The sequence below is a fragment of the Geotrypetes seraphini genome, chromosome 15 (genome assembly GCF_902459505.1).
Source record: "Geotrypetes seraphini chromosome 15, aGeoSer1.1, whole genome shotgun sequence".
Lineage (NCBI taxonomy): Eukaryota > Metazoa > Chordata > Amphibia > Gymnophiona > Dermophiidae > Geotrypetes > Geotrypetes seraphini.
In genome coordinates, this window is record NC_047098.1 from 30,705,238 (window position 1) to 30,727,130 (window position 21,893).

General features: G+C 42.2%; 1 protein-coding gene across 2 annotated transcripts in view; it reads right to left on the reverse strand.

Moving 5' to 3' along the window:
* The window catches only part of SMG6 (SMG6 nonsense mediated mRNA decay factor), a 317,581-nt gene that overhangs the window by 263,731 nt on the left and 31,957 nt on the right, over positions 1-21,893 (reverse strand). For both annotated transcript variants that reach the window (XM_033921220.1, XM_033921221.1), the window contains exon 9: positions 11,355-11,567. In XM_033921220.1, the coding sequence (XP_033777111.1) occupies positions 11,355-11,567 (213 nt within the window). The remainder of the gene's footprint in view (positions 1-11,354; positions 11,568-21,893) is intronic.

The window sequence follows — 21,893 nt, forward strand, 5'->3', positions numbered from 1 at the left end:
TAGTTGCCAGGCATTAGACCATTCCTCTAACTTTTGCAGATCCTTTTTCATATTTTCCACTCCCTCTTCGGTGTCTACTCTGTTACAAATCTTGGTATCATCTGTAAAAAGGCACACTTTTCCTTCTAACCCTTCAGCAATGTCACTCACAAACATATTGAACAGGATTGGCCCCAGCACCGAACCCTGAGGGACTCCACTACTCACCTTTCCTTCCTTCGAGCGACTTCCATTAATCACCACCCTCTGGCGTTTGTCCGACAGCCAGTTTCTGACCCAGTTTGTTCAACAGCCTCCTATGAGGAACTGTATCAAAGGCTTTGCTGAAATCCAAGTAAATTACATCTAGCATATGTCCTCGATCCAGCTCTCTGGTCACCCAATCAAAAAATTCAATCAGGTTCGTTTGGCACGATTTACCTTTTGTAAAGCCATGTTGCCTCGGATCCTGTAACCCATTAGATTCAAGGAAGTGCACTATCCTTTCTTTCAGCAACACTGCCATTATTTTTCCAACAACTGAAGTGAGGCTCACCGGCCTGTAGTTTCCTGCTTCATCCCTGTAACCACTTTTATGAATAGGGACCACATCCACTCTCCTCCAATCCCCAGGAATCACTCCCGTCTCCAGAGATTTGTTGAACAAGTCTTTAATAGGACTCGCCAGAACCTCTCTGAGCTCCCTAGTATCCTGGGATGGATCCCGTCTGGTCCCATCGCTTTGTCCACCTTCAGTTTTTCAAGTTGCTCATAAACACCCTTCTCCATGAAAGGCGCAGAATCTACTCCATTTTCTCGTGTAACTTTGCCAGACAATCTCGGTCCTTCTCCAGGATTTTCTTCTGTGAACACAGAACAGAAGTATTTGTTTAGCACATTTGCTTTCTCCTCATCACTCTCCACATATTGGTTCCCAGCATCTTTTAGCCTAGCAATTCCATTTTTCATCTTCCTCCTTTCACTAATATATCTGAAAAAATTTTTGTCTCCCTTTTTTACATTTTTAGTCATTTGTTCTTCCACCTGTGCTTTCGCCAGACGTATCTCTCTCTTGGCTTCTTTCAGTTTCACCCTGTAGTCCTTTCTGCTCTCCTCTTCTTGGGTTTTTTTTATATTTCACGAATGCCAACTCTTTCGCCTTTATTTTCTCAGCCACTAGGTTGGAGAACCATATCGGCTTCTTTTTTCTCTTGTTTTTATTGATTTTCTTCACATAAAGGTCCATAGCCATTTTTATCGCTCCTTTCAGCTTAGACCACTGTCTTTCCACTTCTCTTATGTCCTCCCAACCTAACAGGAGTTAAATATAAATGAACATTTGACTCACTCTTCAATTATCATGGCACCAAGAAATGGAACAACCTCCCAATTGACATTAGGATGTAAACATTCTACAACAGATTCAGAAAAAAAATAAAAATTCTTCTTTGAAAGCATGCTCAAAATACCTAATATCACTAAATCCCATACTCAAGTGTTATACAGTCCAGTTATGGAACCTCAATCCTCCCTTCTCCATTACTCTGTTCATAACTTGGCCCTCCTCAAACTCCTATAATATAATGGACCATATACATCTGTAATTCCTTATATTGTAAGTTGCCTTGAACCTATTTATGCATAGTGTGACAGAAATACTGGATTAGATTACATTACATTAGTGATTTCTATTCTGCCAATACCTTGCGGTTCAAGGCGGATTACATAAAAGTTTTCAGAGATTACACAAAAGTTTACAGGAATAGCATAAGAGATGTCATAAGAGTTAGATTCCGTTCTGTTTATATCTCTCTGAAGATGCAGGTAATTCTGGATCATTAATGTTGGTCTAAGTAACCTTGGATTTCTCATATTCTCTCTATCAGGATACTCTAATTTCCCTGTTTTTTAACCATATCATTTGAAGGAATACCACTGTGAATCATAAATTCCTGACTGACAACCTTTTCCCACAATCAAGTTCTCTCTCTTTTCTGTTTGTTTCTCTTGCTGCATTTAGAGTGTCACTGCAAACAGTTCAAAGCCAGACAAGGGACATCTTAGTGACATTTCAGGACCTGTAGATCTCATTCTGAAAGGTCACGGGAAGTTAGTTCTTTGGGGAAGTCTCTGATCTTGCGTGCAAAAGAATCCTGCAGACATAGCAAAGTGAAAGGAAGACATGCATATATTGAATAATGAGAAAAGATGTGACAAATTCTGTGGGGGATCACAATATCTAAAGGGGACCCAAACCAGAAGCAGTTTCAGAGCCACATTATCAGCATCTCTCCTTCTAGAACACAATGTGGATAGAAGCCTAAGTTTGCTTTCATCTCTATCACATGTAATGGAGGTAGTCTGCCTGCTCTCTGTGGGGGGTGGGGGGGAACAGCAGGAAATAGGGAACAAAAGTATCTCTCTCTCTCTTTCCTTCTCCAGTAGAAAAACAGTTTTGGAGTGAGGACAGGGCGAGGACAAAGAGTCTCTATCTCCAAAGCCGGGGAGCAATCTGTCTCTATCATATAAGGGAATATGTTTCTCTTCAGAAAGAGGGATTAGAATCTAATACATATGGCCCAGTGACTTTTTCTGAGGTACAGCTGCTTTCTCTTTTCCCATAGTAAATGGGGTAGATCATCTTTTCTTCAAAGTGCAAGAGTATTCTCTCTGTCACACATACTTTTTACTGTTATACTGGAACACAACTATGTAGGCCCACAAATTCTCACTTAAGTCCTAAAATAAAAAGCCGCCAAGGTGGTCTGAGTTCTGTTGTCATTAGCCAAAACCTCGCTCAGCTGTCCTGTCGAACAGCAAAAGTCACACCACAAACCGAAGCCTGGCTATAAGAAGGCTTGCAATGTCATGTATGAGTGCAAGAGTCTTAAAAACAGATACACTGTATCAAACAATTGACTAAAACTGTTCTGGTTCTATTTGAGAAGTACAAAATAAAATAAAATGCGGGTTAAGCAGAAGCAGGTCAGAGGGTGAATGTGGCTGCCGAGGTGAGAGCCAGGCGCTGATGCATGGCTTATGTCACGTCGCAGGCCCTGAGATGCTGGGAATGTGGTTTTGGTGTTTAACCAGCCCCAGATGCACCCTGGCACCCTCTGCTTCCTCCTCACAAAACCTTTTACTAAAAGCAGAAGAAACTTGCCTCAGCTCTAGAAATGAGGCACTTGGGGGAAAGGAAGGCATTAAAGTGGTTTTAAGACCAAGGTCACAGAACAAAATGATGAGGTCACCAAGGAAGAAGGGGGAGAGAGGGGGCACTGCCACCCTGAGAACATGTTTAAGAGCATTGTGAGAGATTAAAAGCAGCAGAAGCAAAGACCAGAAGCTAAGATAGCATTGCTAAAGATTGTTACACACATCTCCAGACTCCATCACAAGGCAGAACCCTTCACAGTTGAAATGGCCAAATGAAAAAGCAAGATTCTACCACAAACCTAAACCTTCCAAAATAAAAAGCAACAAAACAAGTTGCTACTGCAGGCCCAGTGTTTTCATCCAGTACAAGTACATAACTGGGTATAGACGTCCTCATTCACAGTGACTGTGGGGCAGTGGTCTGCAATCTTTTCCATGTAAGGGGCCACAAAGTGAACACAAGAAAGCTCGAGGAGGCCACCGAAAGATTTTAGGCTACATCGAACCAATCTAGTCTCAGGATGTCCTTTTCAGTCTTCACCACAATAAGTACCGGTAATGATTTGATGCATTTAAAAGGAGGTTGAAAACTCACTTATTTGGTCTGGCATATATATCTCATTTATTCCGCAAGCAACTAAAAACCTGGCTCTTCTCTAACATGTATTTTCTTTTCTCTTACTTTTCCACTCGATTTATAAACTTATGTAAACCTTTTCCTACCCTTTCTCATTTTTAAGTTCTTCTAAACCGTGCCGAGCTCTACTTCCGTGGAGATGATGCGGTATATAAACTTAAGGTTTAGTTTAGTTTTAGTTTAGATTATTTGAAGAGGTTTGCTGTTTGATATTTGGCTTGATATTTATTGTTTTATGTTATTTTAGGCATGTTCCTTATTACCTGTTTAGTTGTAAGTGGGATATAAATACTATAAATAAACCTTAAACATGGATGCCTCCAAACTAAGCCGAGAGGCCCACTTGCTGCAACAGTGAACACAAAGTTACTGGAGCCTCCTTGAATGGACGTAAACTTCTACAACTAGGGCGTTGTACAATGCACTTCAAACGGTTTTCTTAGTGGCTTTGGTTCCAACTTTTTCTCCTTAGGACACACAATCAAGTAACCATGTTCTACATAGTGATGGGATGTATCAATAGAAGCTTCGTCAGCCGCAAACCTGAAGTCATAATGCCACTCTACAGAACCATGGTGAGACCTCATCTGGAATACTGTGTGCAATTCTGGAGGCCACATTACCGTAAAGATGTACTTCGAGCTGAGTCAGTCCAGCGAATGGCCACTAGGATGGTCTCCGGACTCAAGGGTCTCTCATACGATGAAAGACTGGGCAAGTTGCAGCTCTACTCTCTAGAGGAGCGCAGGGAGAGGGGTGACATGATTGAGACATTTAAGTACGTCACAGGTCATGTCGAGGTAGAAAATGACATATTCTTTCCCAAGGGACCCTCGGTCACAAGAGGGCACCCGCTCAAACTAGTATTTCTTCACAGAAAAGGTGGTGGATCACTGGAACAAACTTCCGGTGCAGGTGATCAAGGTCACCAGCGTGCTCGACTTTAAGAATAAATGGGACATTCACGTGGGATCCCTACGAGGGTCGAGTTAAGGAACTAGGTCATTAGCACTTAGACTTAATGAGGTGGGTCAGTAGAGTGGGCAGACTTGATGGGCTGTAGCCCTTTTCTGCCGTCATCTTTCTATGTTTCTATATTTCTATAAACATACAAGGAGGATGGAGTTCCCTCCATCTATGGCAAAAAGCCATAAGGATTTGGAACCCAATATCACTAAACATGAATTTTCAAGCACCATACCTTCCAGGTTGGCTAAACCAGATAGCAGACTCAGTCACAAATTAACCCCCACACACCCCCCCCCTACCCCTCCAGTGGGCACTAGATCCCAAGCTATATCAAGTGCTTTACAAAAGTTGGGAAACTCCTGTGCCAGATATGTTTCCATCTCAGGACAATGCTCGATGTTCCTTCTATTCATCCAAGCCCCAACAGAATAGAATAGAATAGAATCAGATGTATTCATGATCCACTGGAATCAGTCTTTCTATATTTTCCCCCCTGCTTTCTGCTGTTCAACATCCTTCAGATCTCTGCACACGTAACGCCCACTTGTTTGCCTTCCCGTCCCTAAAGTGCTGCATCTACAAGAGATTCCTCGACAGATCCCTGGCATTCCAGGCATGCAAATGGAACAAATGTCTATCCACTCTCATCTCTAATTCTCCCTCCTACCAAACTTTCAGGAAGTCAATCAAAACTTATCTCTTTGACAAATATCTCTGACTCCTGCCCTCCTTGTAACTCTATTTTTAACTATGCCTTGTACCTCCCACCTTCCTGCACCTCCCACCTACTTGCCTTCTCCCTACCTGCACCTCCCACCTACCTGCTCCCGACTTCCTAAGCCATGCTGATTGACTTGTTTATAACCTCTCTATCTCCTTCTTGCCTGCTCCCAACTCGCTAAGTTATATTGATTGATTGACTTATTTGTAAATTTCGCTGTAGATGTACAGACTCTTGTCATGTAAACCGCTCTGAACTATTCTGGTACTGCGGTATACAAAAATAAAGTTATTATTATTATTATAAGACACAAACAGAAACATAGAAACACGATGGCAGATAAAGGCCAAATGGCCCATCCAGTGTGCCCATTCGCAGTAACCATTCTCTCTTCCTCTCTCTAAGAGATCCCACGTGCCTATTCCACACTTTCTTGAATTCAGACACAGTCTCTGTCTTCACCTCTTCTTCGGGAGACTGTTCCACACATCTATCACCCTTTCTGTAAAAAAAGTATTTCCTTATAATACTCCTGAGCCCATCCCCTAATTGTTCCTCACTGGCTCAGGGAAATTTGCTTTCCACATATTCTAAGCTTCTCAATAGATTAGCATATCTTTCTAGGCAGTCACCCATCTCTGTTAGCACAGACCTAAGCACAAATTTTGCAACACTTTCCTTCGTAGACTGGAGATTCGTGGGACTTAATAGACATGAAATCTTTAGCTGAACAAATTCAACAGGTGCTCCCAACATCCAGAAAGCTATCTAAAATATTTCCTAAAAGAGAAGTCCATAAGTCATTACTAAGATAGCTTGGAGAAATCCACTGCTTATTCCTAGGACAAGCAGCATAAAATCTGTTTTACTACTTGGGATCCTGCTAGATACTTGGGACCTGGGTTGGCCACTGTGGGCTTGATAGACCTTGGTCTGTCCTGGTACAGCAACTCTTATGTTCTATGTTTTCATAGCTTTAGCGACGATTGCTTTTCCCGACCTAATACACAAAACGGTCCACCGCGTGTTTTTCCCCTCAATCACCCATTTTCTGATCCAACCATGCAAATTAGCTAAAACCCCATGCAAAGTAGCCAAGTGATTGATGCACTAACATTGCTTGGCTAGTCTCCCTCCCCCCCAAAAAAAAAAGGGGGTTTTAGTGATCGTAAAAAACGACTGGTGTAGACTTGTTGGGTTTTTTTTCAATGGCAGATATTCTGCACATAAAATATCTAGTCTGCCTATGCATGCTGTCTATTATCCCTTCTTCTTTCTTAGACATTCAATGTACAGTGAAAGATAAGAGAAACTGGGCCTCTTCTCCCTCAAACAGAGGAGATTGAGAGGGGACATGATCAAAACATTCAAGATAATGAAGGGAATAGACTTAGTAGATAAAGACAGGTTGTTCACCCTCTCCAAGGTAGAGAGAACGAGAGGGCACTCGCTAAAGTTGAAAAGGGATCGATTCCGTACAAACGTAAGGAAGTTCTTTTTCACCCAGAGAGTGGTAGAAGACTGGAACGCTCTTCCAGAGTCAGTCATAGAGGAAAACGCCCTCCAGCAGATAGAGCAGCCATATGGGCTTCAGGTCACACCTTCAAAATATTCATCAGAACCAGGATGCAGTATTTTGGACCAGTGGCCCTCTACAACCTCTTTGCTTGACAGCATCTCAACTCCTTCACAGACTTTACGTTCACCTTTTGTACACTTACGGGCAAATGATAAGGGTAGCTTTAGAAAACTACTTAAAATGCAGCTATTTGTAAATGCATCTTTCTAGATATCGATTCTCATGATTGTTTTTCTACTGGGCAATTTTTATATGATTTTCTGAGAATTATTTGTTTATGTTTGTTTGATCATATTTGTTTTACTGAACTATGTATGGACTATCGCTTTCTCTCCCATAGAAATAGCAAAGTAGCTTACTTGTTACAGGAGTTCTCCCTAGATGACAGTGAAACGCAGCCATACTATGTATGTGAAGATATGTAATCCATTTAGGTCTAAACAGGATAGAAATTTTAAAATAAATATATTTGGCGTGGCCCTCGGCTACAGACTCATCTCAGAGTGTGCCTGGATTTTCCTGCCCGAGTCTACGGAGAAAGCAAAGTTGCTTACCTGTAACAAGGATTGTCTATAGACAAAAGGGAAATGAAACCACACTCGCCCTCCCCTCATCTCCACAAGATTTTTTTTAAACCCTTACGTTTCAGCTCTGTATGGAGTGAGGAGAGCAGCAAGACCAAGGCAGCACAGGAACACTTGCACATGCTCAGAGATATTTTCTTAGATATTTCTAAGCTAAAGAACTAGTCCGTCAACCAAGGCTCCTTCGATGATGTCACCTCAGAATATGCCTGCATTTTGGCATTCGCAGACCCTGCCGGAGTGTGACTTGCTGGTACATAAGTTAAAGGACTGGCACTTATTGTATAAGTTAACGGCACTGAAACATCATAAATGAGGTAGATTTGAGAGACAATGGCATTCGTTTAAGCGTTGGTGCAAAACTAGGTGCTGATATCTTTTAGAGATGATTTCCTGTACCAGAGTGGGTGGGGGAGGGAGATTAGTTCTGTTGCCTGATTTTGCATGGGAGGTAGGTAAATTGGGGTGTTCTGGGGATGTGCTATGAGCTTTTTCTGGCTATGAAGTGTTATGCTGTGCTTAGCATTGTATTCAATCTTACTTTGCTGTGTTGTACCTTTTTGATATTAATAAAGCATTAATAATTAAAAAAAAGAATATGGCTGCTCCTTGTGACCCTGGACAAGTCACTTAATCCTCCACTTCCCCAGGTACATTAGATAGATTGTGAGCCCACCGGGACAGATAGGGAAAACGCTTGAAGTACCTGTGTGTAAACTGCTTTGAGTCTGGTTGCAAACTACAAAAAGGCAGAATACAAGTTGAAAGTTGAGTTGCATTTCACTGTCATCTATGGAGAACTCCTGTAACAAGTACTACTTTGCTATTTCTATGGGACAGAAAGCGATAGTACAGTGGTCTCCAACATGCCATCCCAGTAGTCCATTTCTGCTGCCTCAAAACCCATAGCTGAAAAATTGAATTCGCTCACCAGATGGATGTGGCACCGATCGGAGGTGGGTAGAGGAAAGGTCCTGCGAAGCTCCACTGGGTTGCATGTCATGTGTGGTCACATTTATGCGCATTCTTGCACGCATTTGCATCAATATAAGGCACACACTACCTAGCGGAGCTTCGAGGAGCCTTTTCTCTATCTGCATCTCAACTTTGCTGCATCCTTCAGATGAGCAACTTCAGTTTTTAAGCATTATCCACAGACCATGTGTCTGATAGGCAGGTCACAGAAGGTGATTCCAAAGGCAGGATAGAATTATTTATACCAGCTATTGTGAACTATCCTTGCTTGCCTTGAATTGAGACAAACTATGAACCACAATTTTCTATGCTGGTGAACAATATGCAAATACAGGTATCCATCTCATTAAGATGAGTATATGATAATACAGAAACTATAACTATAGTATATGTACATATATGGTATAAATATATATATATATATACTTAGCTCATGTATTGTAACACCACTACTGAAGCTCAGGTACTGTAACACCTTTACTGAAGCTCATGCAAACCACTCAGAACTGACTCCCCAGTCATTAGTAGCGGTAGAGAAGCTTCCAATAAATGATCTCTTAAGTGTGTTACTCAGGAGTCACACTTATGATTTTTTCAACTGTTAATAAGCCAACATAAAGTGAGTTTTAAAAAATATATATCTTTGAAGAATCATAATTAGTATTTAAAATTAGATGTGTAAGCCTAAAATCTTTTTGTGGCCCCCCAGAGTTTTCTCATGGCCACTTTGCGGCCCTTTACATAGCAAGGTTGGAAACCACTGGGACAGTAAATGGTATGGATGGGCAGACTGGACAGACCATATGGTGTCTGTCACCATTTTCTATGTTTTTATCTTAGTAGACAAAAGCAGAGACTAGTTCTAACTGTGAAATGAAGGGAAAGCCTATGGGGTGTCCCTTGAGCTTCAAAATTTCTTCTAACACTGTTTGCTTCATAAAATGACAGCAGGAGGCCAGCACATCATCTGCAAGGTAAGAGATAGACGGTACAAATGCTAATACCCAGCATACTGCTCTCTCCTCTACCACACCAAACACTGGGATGCTCTTCTCTCTTCTCCAAAAGGCCAATTTCAGCCCACAGCATTACCCCTCCAGACTGCCTCCCCTTCAGAATGCCAACCACTGGCCCACTGCTCCCTGTTCCAGAGCACCAAATTGCTAAGAAGCCATTCTCTACTCTGGCATGCCATCTATGGAATGCCGTTCTTTCCTCCAACACACTGCTCATCCTCTAATGACCACCTGGCTTGGCAGACTACTCAATCCCAAAGAGTTACGCTGGGTTTGATGCCTACAGGAGAAATTCAGAGACTGTTTCTTTTTTTTGTACCTATCTGAGCAGCTTTGTAATATGCATGTGGCTCCCACAACAAAGATACAAGAAGTGATAACTTAATAGAACAAAGCAGTTATCTGCACATCCTGCAGTGACATCAGACATACTGTATATGCTAAGAGAAACAGCACCACACAGTGGCAACAAGGAGAAAGACACCAACCACCAAAGGCACAGGATAGCAGATTTCAAATCATGAAATACAATAACTGCAACTTTAAATTTAAATGAGGCAATCTTTAGAATTAAATGTTAAGGGACTAATATTCAGAGTATCTCAGTCTGATTAAAGATAACAGAATGAATTTAGGCAAATTTTCAGCCAACTTATCAACTGCTGACTATAGAGCCCACCTCTTCGAGACTGATTTCAACTCCTCTCACCTTGGGTTCTGCATCTCCCAACCTTTTATGTCATGTCTACCTATCCAAGTTAGACGGTAAGCTCTTCTGAGCAGGGACTTTCTATTAAATGTAAAAATGTGCAGTTCTGCATATGTCTTTCAGTGCTTTAGACGTGATAAATAGTAGTAGAGGCCTATAAATGAATAAGTCATTTGATTAAATAAGGACAGATATTTATGTAGCCCTATTAAGTAGATAAAGTTAACCAGATCATGCTAAATTTTGGCACTATTTAATTGGCTTTTAGCCTCACCCCTGGAACGCCTCCAAGACCACCTTCATATTAACCATGTAACTTTTGGATGTCCAGCCAAATGTTATGCAATTAACAGAACCAATATTCAAAGAATGATTTATACAGTTAATTCCATAGCTACAGAGATCATTTTGAATATTGACGTCTACATTTTTAAAGCCCTTCATGCACTGCTGACTTGTGGTGATGCTTTGTGTTTATGACTTCATTATCTTATGACCTGTCTATTGGGAGAGCTATTTGGGAGACAATAATTAAGATTTTCTGTTTGATTATTAGATAAAGCCTTCTTAGATTGATGGTAAGTCTCTGTCTGAAAATTAAAAATTGTTTCTATTTTGAAATATTTGTTAGTCAAGTTTGAGTCTGTTAAGTTTTTCCTGTACATTTCTCTGTAAAAGCATAAATACAAAATGTAATTAATTTATAAAAATCCATTAACAAGTTGAAGCTGATACATTGGAAACCAGTGAATTAGGCACATGTTACCATGGATGACATAGTGTGGTCACAGAAATAAGGTGAGATAAGAGGTAGGAAGGTACATGCAAAGGAAAGGTGAGAAGAAACAGCACTGTGAGCAAAGAAAGGGAGCAACATACAGCAGGGGCAATATTAATGGGATGAACAGGAAAAGAAATGCAATGTTAGTCTTTGATCTAGTGAGAACAAAGCTTATTTAAGCATAGGTACAAGGGAAATTAAGGTAAACTGGGATCTGCTAGTTATTTTACAGTCTGCAAGTCACTCACATCACTTGGGCTGAGGTTTCCCAGGTCATTGTCCTGATCTGAATCCCGGCCTGATCCACTGCCCTGAGAAGAGAGGGGGTGTGAAGGGTGTATCCAGATTTCTAATCGTGTAGTGTCTTCTACCGATGGTCGAAATGTAGATTTCTTCCCCATTCCCCACATGCTGGGGCTGAGCTCCACTTCTCGCTGCTTCTTGTGCTCCATTTGCTCGGCCTGAAATCAAAGACACACTGTGCATTGCAACAATGAAACTAGTGCCCAGTGAGAAAAACACAATGATGAAAATAGGGATAGCTGTGCCTGTTTTATTTTTGCCCTGGAACCTATGCAGAGTTAGGATATAACATAACATAAAAAAACTAGTCTTTAAGCCCGTTACATTAACGGGTGCTAGAATATATATTTGTCTGTCTTTCTTTCTTTCTGTCTCTCTCCCTGCCCCTGTCTCATTATTTTCTTTCTGTCTCCCTCCCTGCCCCCTATGCAGCAGCATTTCTCTCCCCCCTCCACTTCCCTGTGCAGTAGCTACATCAGCATTCCTTCCCCCTCCATTTCCCTGTGCTGCAGCATTTTCCTCCCCCCCCTTCCACACTTCCCTGTGGTCTCTCTGTCTGTGTTTGTTTTGGTGTTTGTCTCTTTGCCTGCTGTATGTGTGTTTGTTTTTTTTCTGTGTGTTTGTGTGTGTTGGTTGGCAGGTTAACTTGCTTCCCAGTAGTGGTAGCTGGAGACCCGTTGTTGAGGGGTTGGTATTATCCAATCAGTGGTTATACTGTGAGGGCCCAGTTCTAGATTGCCTTTCACTACCATCCCAGCGAAACACAACTGGTGGGTCAACTATTGTGGAGAGAATAACCGGTCCCGGGGAACCGGCGGAGGAAGCAGCCGAGAGCTACCTGCTGCCGCCATCCAGGATCTTCCCTCACATACACCTATCACCGGCCAGCAGGGAGCTGAGGTTGAGCGTCACTGCCGTAAAAGTGCCAAAGCTCATAGGAATTCTATGAGTATCGGAGCTTTTACCACAGTGGCCTGCAATAAACCCCAACACAACTTGATAAAAGGGGCTTTAGATTTTTGATGACAGGAAAAGTGTGGACACAATTTTTTGTTATACTTTGCTTTAAAATAGGTAAAATGCATTACTCTTCACCCCCTTGATATAAAATAGGCTGTCAGATTTAAGCAGCTAGCCAGGTTTACCAATATGCCTTAGGGGCTATGAGAAAAAAAACCAAAACCAAAAACAGGTAGGTTTCATACAAAACAAAAGTGTTGCATCGTCCCAATAAATTTAAGCAGATTTCTCCTGTAAAAACCAGCCCTGCTGAGAGTGACATACTTTTCAATAGCATGTGTGGGGGAACTGCAGGTAGTATTAAAGGTCAGATAAAGAGAGGCCCATCAATGCCCTGTGAAAAACGGGTCAACATCAGACCATGCGGTCCTATTTTTTGAATGCCAAGCGTATTACCTTCCCTTTCTCTCCATGGGTTAGGCAGGCTAATGTTCATCAAAGCCGAGGATGAGCGTCCGGACCTCTGAGCGGCCCCCGGAACCGCCCGGCAGCTCTGACCTGGCCGATGTCACTCCGGCCCGGCAGCTTCCCGGGTGCGAAGCTGCCGTGCGCCCTAAGGCAGCTCCTGAACGTGGCGCTGCCCTCCTGGCATTGTCGGTCGACGCTGAGCCACTGGGGGCAGATAACCGAGCCGTCCGCGGACAGACTGTGTTAGGCGGGCAGCTACAAGGATCACCGGGGACTGGTGGAGCTGGAGCTGCCGTGCGAGCTGACGGAGGGGGCGGCGGCGCTGCTGGTGTCAGAGCTGGTGACAGGTCAAAAGCGCGCGCCGAGTCAGAGCTTCGTGCTGATCTACGTCTTCCCTCTTGTCCGCCGGCAAGACCACGAGAGAGGAGCCTGCACGGACCGAACAGGCCGAGCCCCGACCAGTTTAACGCTCCGGCGGCTCTTCTCACAATCGCCGCCTTCTCCGACCTTTACCGGGCCCTTTGAAAGCAGCGCTAAGTGGAGAGCAGGGAGGCTATTGTGAGGTAATAAGCGCGCATGCGCACTCGTGCCGCCACACCCCGACAGAAAAGGGATCAGGGAACACGCGGCGCGAATGCACATGCGCGCTTAGCATTTTATTATTTAAGATGTATTTCTATATCACAAATACCATGCGGTTCAATGTGGTGTATACAAATATAAAACTGAACAACAGTGAATTACATTTATATCAATTACAATGTCTGCACTTGTGTGCATACTTTCGGATTTTCAAAGAAATATTGCACATCCCACATAGCAGGTGTAAATATATACAGTATTTTTAGTGGAATTATTTTCAAAGGGAAGTTATGTATGCACTTTTGCTTTGAAAACTTTTAGAAAAGGGGAAGTTCTTAAGCTAGTTTCTTCATTTCTCTAGAAACTGATAAGCGAGGCATATGGAAGCAAATCCTCGTTTATCTTGTCTCCTTCAAGCATACTTGAAAGAAACAAAAATTACCTCAACCCGTATACCCCATTCTTCCATCCACCTACGAAAGTCAAAATGATGATGAAGTTCCCATTCTGCAGAACAAATCTCACGGCAGGTTTCAAATGGATTTGAACCCCCCCACCCAGGGTACCAGGAAGAGACACTAGGGCCCCGATTCTGCAAAGTGTGCCTATCTTTAGCGTGCTTTAGGCGTCTTTATATTTAGGCGCCATATGGGCGTCCCCAATAATAGACGCGATCTAATTTTTTCTGTTCTAGGTGCCTATTCTCAAGCTTAGGCTTAACCATGCCTAGGTTACGCCCACGTCTACATAGGGAGACGTGACACATGCGCCAGTTTTTGTTGAGGACGCCTACAAATAGATAGGCTCGTATCTACCTTCTAAGGATGCCTAAGTGGCGCCTACCTCCATCTAAGTCCCAGTTAGAGCTTGTTAAGACCCTTAAATCATTCATTAACCACTTAATTAGGACACCTAAATAGTAGGTGCCACTTATGCGCCGTTAGGTACACTTTGCCGAATCGGGGTCTAGATGCTCCATTGGAGGTAGAAAGCACCAAGAGGACTAACATAGGAAAAGAAGGCTAGCATTTTCTAAAGCTTTGCTGCTAGATCTAAAATTGGGAAAGGAGGACAAAACAATAGTATAGTTATAGAAAGCAACTGAAGCTGCCATTAAAGTGACTATTAAGCTGCTATTAAGAGGACTTCCAGAAAGCAAGAAAACTTTGCTAGCGATTATTTTATCTGCAGGTAAATTCCATTTAAACGTGGGAAAGGGAGACTTAGAATTAAATAGGTAAGATTTTGTTTCAGCTATTATGTTAGTCTTTTGTTTTAAATTTTTTATTCATTTTTCATACTACAACAAGTGTATCATATAAAGTTATACAATCTCATAAAATACACACTTGATATTCCTTCATGCATCACTGTAAATACAACATATCATTCTACAGTCATGTACTATAATATTTGAAAAAGTAAGTAATACATAATATGTATAACAATTATTACTAAAATTGTAAACCCACCCATCCCCTTCCCTCCTCTTAAAAAAAAAATTGCATACAAATTCAACAAAATATATTAATAAATTCATATACATTATGAGATGATTAAAATAATACCCACCCACATCCCCTCTTAACAAATAACTTATTATGGGAAAATGGTATCATTCATTACAGAAGTCTGTTAATGGTCCCCAGATCTTCTGAAACTTACCAAAATAACCTCTCTGTGTTGCAAATGTACGCTCCATTTTATATATATAATGCTATATTCTTGACCTCTGTTTTATTTCTTCCAATAATCTAAGATTGTTGGAAGGAATAAAACAGAGGTAATTTCTGCAGTTCTGTTTGTGGAAATTTGGGTCTTCTTTTTTCGTTTTCCTGAGATAATGCTATACAACATTAAAAATTAGAATATATTGAGAACTTTAATAGAAGACTGAACCTTAGAGTCCTGAATTTCCCTAGATTGGTGGGAATGTCCCCTGTGAATTTCTTTAAGAAATATTTAATAGGAAAAAGGATCCAAGATGGTTGCTTCAAGTCAGACGTGCTGAGCTGCTCGCGTCGGGCTTGCTCTCAAATCAAGAATTTCTTTATAATTGAACTCTGGAAAGGGTTTGTGACTACTTACAATTATGCCCAAGAGAAGAGGACGGAGCGCTGCTGCTGTCTTGCGGCATCCTGAGGTTCCCTCTCTGGGCAATATCGAACGGCTTTTGAGGCGAGTGCAGGACGTTTCTCGAGCGTCGGAAGGCGGCCCGCTGAGGACACAGGGAGGCGAACCCGTAGCTGTTCCTCCAGGGCATGAAAGCCCCGATGGAAGGGCGCCGCCCCCACACCCTCAGGTTACCAGTTCTCCCAGGGATGGGGAAACCCCAGAGCTGGAGGTGTTCTCTCCCTCAGAGGCAAGTTTAAATCTAGGAGAAGGTTTGGAGGTTGGGGCTCATGCTCAAGGAACCCTAACAAATATACCTGAGGAGAATTCAGTTTTACAAGGGGGCGAAATCCAGGAGACAGGCCCTGAAGAATCTCTACAGAATGGTGAGCACTCTACTATTTTACAAGCTTCAATTTCTTTGGTTAAACCTGAAGTTGTAACCTTAGATTCACTATGGGACCTAATTGCTGGTTTTGTAAAGCTCACTACGCCTAAATTTCAATATTTGGAAGGAAAAATTACAGAACATACAAAAGAACTTAAAGATTTAAGAAAAGAATTGTCTGATTCAGATAAAACCATTCAGAAAATTGAAAAGGAAATAATTACATCAAAACAACTTCAAGAAACTTTAATTAAAGACAATACCAACTTGAGAAGGAAAGTTGAAATGCTTGAGAATAATTCTCGTAGTAATAACTTAAGGCTAATTAACTTTCCTAAATTAGAAATGGTAAATCCAAGAGAAATGCTTAAGAGATATTTGATGGAAACTTTGGAAGTATCAGAAGAAATGTTACCACCATTCTCACGTGTCTTATTTGCCTATGAAAGTTTCTGTAAATCAACAAAAAGAATTGGGCCAACAAACTTTAAATGTTTCAGAATTATTGGATGAAACAACAAATTCTCCCAAACCCCTAGAAGGAAACTGAGATGAGAGGGAGAGACCGCTAGTAGAGGGGATTCACTCAAAATGAAGATAGATTCAATTAAATATTACTAAAATATATAAGAGAGCCCTCAGTCACACAGCCTTCCTCCAGTCTCCCGGAGATAACGGCTGTCACTGGTTTGCACCCAGAAAGGTGTCAACTGTGAAACATCCCCGGGCTCTCTTGTGAGTTTTAGTGATAAATAACACAAAAGTGCAGAAAAGTGTGTACAAAATCAAAAACACCCTTTCTACTAGTGGTCTCTGCCCCTGATCCAGGGGCAGCTCCATTCTAGCTTTCAAGACTTACCTTGCATTGCATATGCCCGTCCCAGGAACATCGCTGACCGTGTGATCCACTCAAGATATATTTCCAATCGAACCCAGATCCAGCGCGCAGGCCAGCACACAAAATGTAGTGACAACTGTGATATATGCGCCAGCTCAATTGAGGGCCCCACATGGCAACATCCTGGGACCTTGAAAGTGTATTTCCATAAAACCAACACCTTGTGCACTTCTAAGTGGGTTATATACATAATTGAATGTCTGTGCCATATGCTATACGTGGGGCGCACCCAAAGAACCATTAGAACACGTCTGATAGAACATCGGAGCAGGATTAACACCAAATCTATGAGCTCCCCTATGGTGCCCCATTGTGTACAATTTAACCATACTTTTCAAGATCTGCGCTGGACTGTTATTGAGCAGATCTATGATGATTACCAGGGCAACAAATTAGCTCTATTGCAACGAAGGAAGCAGTATTGGATCTTTGAGCGCCAAACTCTATTTCCCATCGGGCATAACGAATATATTGAGTGGCATCACACTTTCTAATCACTCAGAGTGTTTTTAGCTTTGATTGTGCGTATTTTGGACTTTATTCAGTATGACTATTTTAGATCCTACTGCGAGGGTTAGTAATTCTCTCCTTGCCCTCAGCTGTTTAGTCACATGATGCAGTGACGTCACCTTTTCTGCAGTTCAAATCGGAGGCGTCCATCCCGGCTCAAGCGCCATTTTCTTTCACTGCCAATCTGCTACAGCCCGCTGACTTTGGGGCTTCTGCTTTGAGCCAGCCGTTCCTGAAGAAGGGGGTCTACCCCCGAAACGGAGTCCCGTAGGACACTTGGTTACCCGCTGGCTGTTTTTTCTTGAGAAGCTAAGTATCTTCCATTGGCTTTATTATTGAATTTGGACACTTGAACTTTCTTTCTTTGGCTCCACTGGATCAGGGGCAGAGACCACTAGTAGAAAGGGTGTTTTTGATTTTGTACACACTTTTCTGCACTTTTGTGTTATTTATCACTAAAACTCACAAGAGAGCCCGGGGATGTTTCACAATTGACACCTTTCTGGGTGCAAACCAATGACAGCCATTATCTCCGGGAGACTGGAGGAAGGCTGTGTGACTGAGGGCTCTCTTATATATTTTAGTAATATTTAATTGAATCTATCTTCCTTTTGAGTGAATCCCCTCTACTAGCGGTCTCTCCCTCTCATCTCAGTTTCCTTCTAGGGGGTTGGGAGAATTTGTTGTTTCAGTTATATCTTCTTCTCCCATTTTTCGGGTTCATTCAGGACTCAGAATTATTGGAGACATCTGATAAAGACTTGGCATCACCAGCAACTCTGATTCTAACTGTGGCGCTTCCATTAGATAAAACATGGTTATTAAGACTTTACTTTAAAAATAGACAAAAAATTTTTCTTGGTTGTAAAGTACAGATGTTCCCTGACCTTACAAGGGAGACACAGAAGCGTCGCCGTGAATTTCTTCTTTTGAAACCTGGGGTTACCTCTCTGGGGGCAACTTTTTATTTGAGACATCCATGTAAATGTATAGTGTGTTACCGTTCTGTTAAATATGTATTCTTTGAACCATCTCAATTGACAACTTTCGTAGCTACGTCTCGTCTGGATGGAGGATTATCTTGAACCCTAATATAATTAAGAAACCTCATTTTCCAGTGCTTCTGCTTTGAATATCTTGCAAAATAATTTCTGTAACTTTAATTTTTCGCTAATTTAAAATCTTGGATCCTTTAGGAGGACTTGAGCTTAAATAGTTAAATAATGTTTTCTTACTGGATGTTAAATTACCTCGTGATTATTTGTTTTTATGACTATTGCTTTCTGTACAAGTGTTTAGCTTGATTTAAATTGAAAATTAATAAAGAAATAAAACTAAAAAAAAAAAAAGAAATATTTAATAGGAGGAAGTGACATCACCGGGGACAATGACTGCCTAATCTGGAGGCTCCGTTCTAAAGTCAGTCAATATCCCTAAATTAGAAGCGATTCGGCAGGCAACCAGTCAAAACATTTCGGGTCTAGTGGAGGAGAGCACTGACATTAGTATGTCAATGAAAAAGAGAGTGGAGACACACGGAGAAGATATCAGGTAGATTACCACATGGCGTCAGCATTTTGGGAGAGGAAGGAAGGCGGGCGTCAGTGGTGATGTTAGAGCCAATAGCGGCTGAGACTGATAAAGCTCTCCTGTAGCTGAGCAATAGAATAGAGGTGCCAACCAAGGCAGACATGCTCACAGAAGTTAAAACTGACATTTCGGCAGTAGCGGCGCAGGTTAAAGAGGCAATCAAGGAGTTGCATCAGGACCATGTGGAGCTGGGGAGTCGAATTGATATGGTGGAACTCCACATGGACTCCTGTGAAGAGAGAGTGGTGGGAACATAATGGGGTCTTGAAGATGTGAGAGCAGACTTATCCAAGTTTGTGGATAAAATGGAAGACATTGAGAATCAGGCACAATAATTTGCAGGTTTGGCGAGTGCCCAATACTGCATTATATAAGGATGCCAAAGATGTGGCAGTGAAACTGGATCGGTGGCTTCTGCAAGAGGACACGTTGGATCCAGGAGTGGAGAGGGTGCACCCTCCTGGGACCTAAGATGATGAACAGGCCACAGGATATTGTGGTATGCCTCCAAAATTTTGCTCTAAAAGAGAAGTTGCTCCGCAGGGCCAGGGAGCTGGGGACAGTTCATTGGGATGTAACTGAGTGGAGCTCTACCAAGAGACTTTGTTTCTACTACCCTGCAGAAATGGAAAACATTTCAGGAGATGACCCCCTGCTCTCACTAATGCTAACATACAATATCACTGGATCTTCCCTTTTGGGTTATTGATAACAGTCTTTGGAGTACATAACTGAGTAGTGATTATCGGTGAGGCAAAAAGATTTGCTTCTGAAGAAAAGTTTTGAGATACCAGAGGCTCCGGGGACAAGTGGTGCATCTCAATCCATTCAGCAATGCCTAGCTGGATTTTGCTGGCAGAGAGTGGTGTAGAAAACGGATCGATTCCTAATTCAAATGGTTTGGCAGCTCCTCACACCAGTAATGGAGTTTTTTGAGACTGGATGGCCTGGAGGCAATTGGTGGACAGTTTTCTCAGCTGATGAGAAGTGTTATTAGTGCTAGACCTTTCTCTGCCATGACCTTGCTATGAACTGCATTCCATATTGGGGTAATGGGGGATTGGGTGTGAATGTGGATGCACTGCGAGGAAAGTAAGAATGAATGATGGAGAGAATGGTGTATGGGTAGAACTATGAGAAATGCATGAGACTGGGGGATTCTGTTTATGCTATGTATATTCCATGGGGTTTTGGCTATTGGAGACTGATACTTACTTGATATATGGTGGGAGATCTTGATGATCACGGGAAGGGGAGGTTACAATGCTTCCTTTCTTACCTTGAAAAGTACTTTTTTTTGGTTCAGAATGACAGGGATTAAAGTGCTCTCCTATAACTTCTGTGGCCTCAATTCTCCCCATAAGTGTAAGGCCTTCTTTAGAGATCTGGTGTGCCTCCAGACTACTACCTTTATATTGCAAGAAACCCACCCATCCTTGCAGGATCTCAATATCCTCGTTCTGACCCTGTGAGCTCTCTCTCTCTCTGTTCCTGCCTCATTCCTGCACGCTCTGTCCTCATATGAACAAGCCTCAAACATTTTAAAAACCATAAATGTTCGAGGCTTGTGCAGTTAAGGAAAAGCTTATAGGAATGGGATAGGGACAGAACTCATGGGGACAGGATGGAGATATTGAGATCTCAAGGAAATGGAGACAAATTTATCACTCTCTATGTCACCTCATTTGAATAATACAGGTGACTGAGAAGCTGAGGGAGGCTTAGACTTGGTTTTAACCAAAGCATTCCAATTCTTTTCATGGTCAATGAGTTTTTGTGTGGCCACCTCAATGGAGTCACCAAAAAGCTCTTCTCCCAAACAGGGAATATTAGCCAATCTGTCCTGAAGGTTGATGTCCATATCCGAGACTCTCAACCATGCCAGACACCTCATCACCACTAACATAGCTGAAGCTCTAGATCAAGGGTGTCAAACTCAAATACACAGTGGGCTAAAATTAAAAACTTGGACAAAGTCTCGGGCCAACCAAAAAAGTGCCGTGGTCATAACCATGTTTAAGGACAAGGCTCAGCAAAAGAAACTAAAAGCATCACGGGCACATAATAAACTAAACATCGCATGCACATAATAAACTATAACCTACCAAAAAATGTATAATATAATTAGTGAAAAATAAATAATTACAAAACCTTGCATGCGGAAAGGTTTAAAAATACATAAATAAAAAGTCTCTGCTGCACAGCGTGAAAGAAGGGTAGCTGTCCTGCACTAACAAACGTCGCAGTGTGGCAATAGATTTTAGAAAACAAAAACCCCATCAGCTAATATTTTATGGAAACTTAAAATAACTTATAACTTTGTGCACGTTAAAAATAAAAAGGAAGAATGAAATAAAGCCATGGTGGCTCTTACCTAGTAGAGACAATCTGCAGTGCTCTGAGCTGAGCAACCCGAAAGTAAAAACGGCTCTAAAAACGCCGGCAATTTAAAATAGGGGGGGGGGTGTCACATGACAAGTGCCATAGTCACAACCATAATCATAAGCAAAAAGTGGCATGAAACAAAACGATATAGAAATTGATGCAATTGTCGAAGACATGGTATAATGTGGTCATATCTTGACATTCCTGTTATCAATCTAGCCGCGGCATTCTGTACCACTCGCAATGCCCTGCCCGTTTTTGGTTATTCCAGGTACAGGACACTGCAGTAGTCCAGCCGCGACAAGATCATTGCCTGTACAACAGCAATTCTATTCTATCTACAGTGGTACCTCGGTTTGCGAGTGTTTTGCAAGACGAGCAAAACACTCGGCAAACTTTTGACTCGCAAACCGAGCACTGCCCCGATCAACGAGCACTTACAGGGGATTCCTCTTCCGTCTTCCGGCCAGCCTTCTACATAGGGTGCCTTCCGCAGGTTGGAGGACCTCTGTCTGGGCCTGCGTAGCCAGGTGCTGTCCCTCCTGTGTGTTGCGTGTGACACGCACAGCGTCAATCATCGGCGTTGTGTGT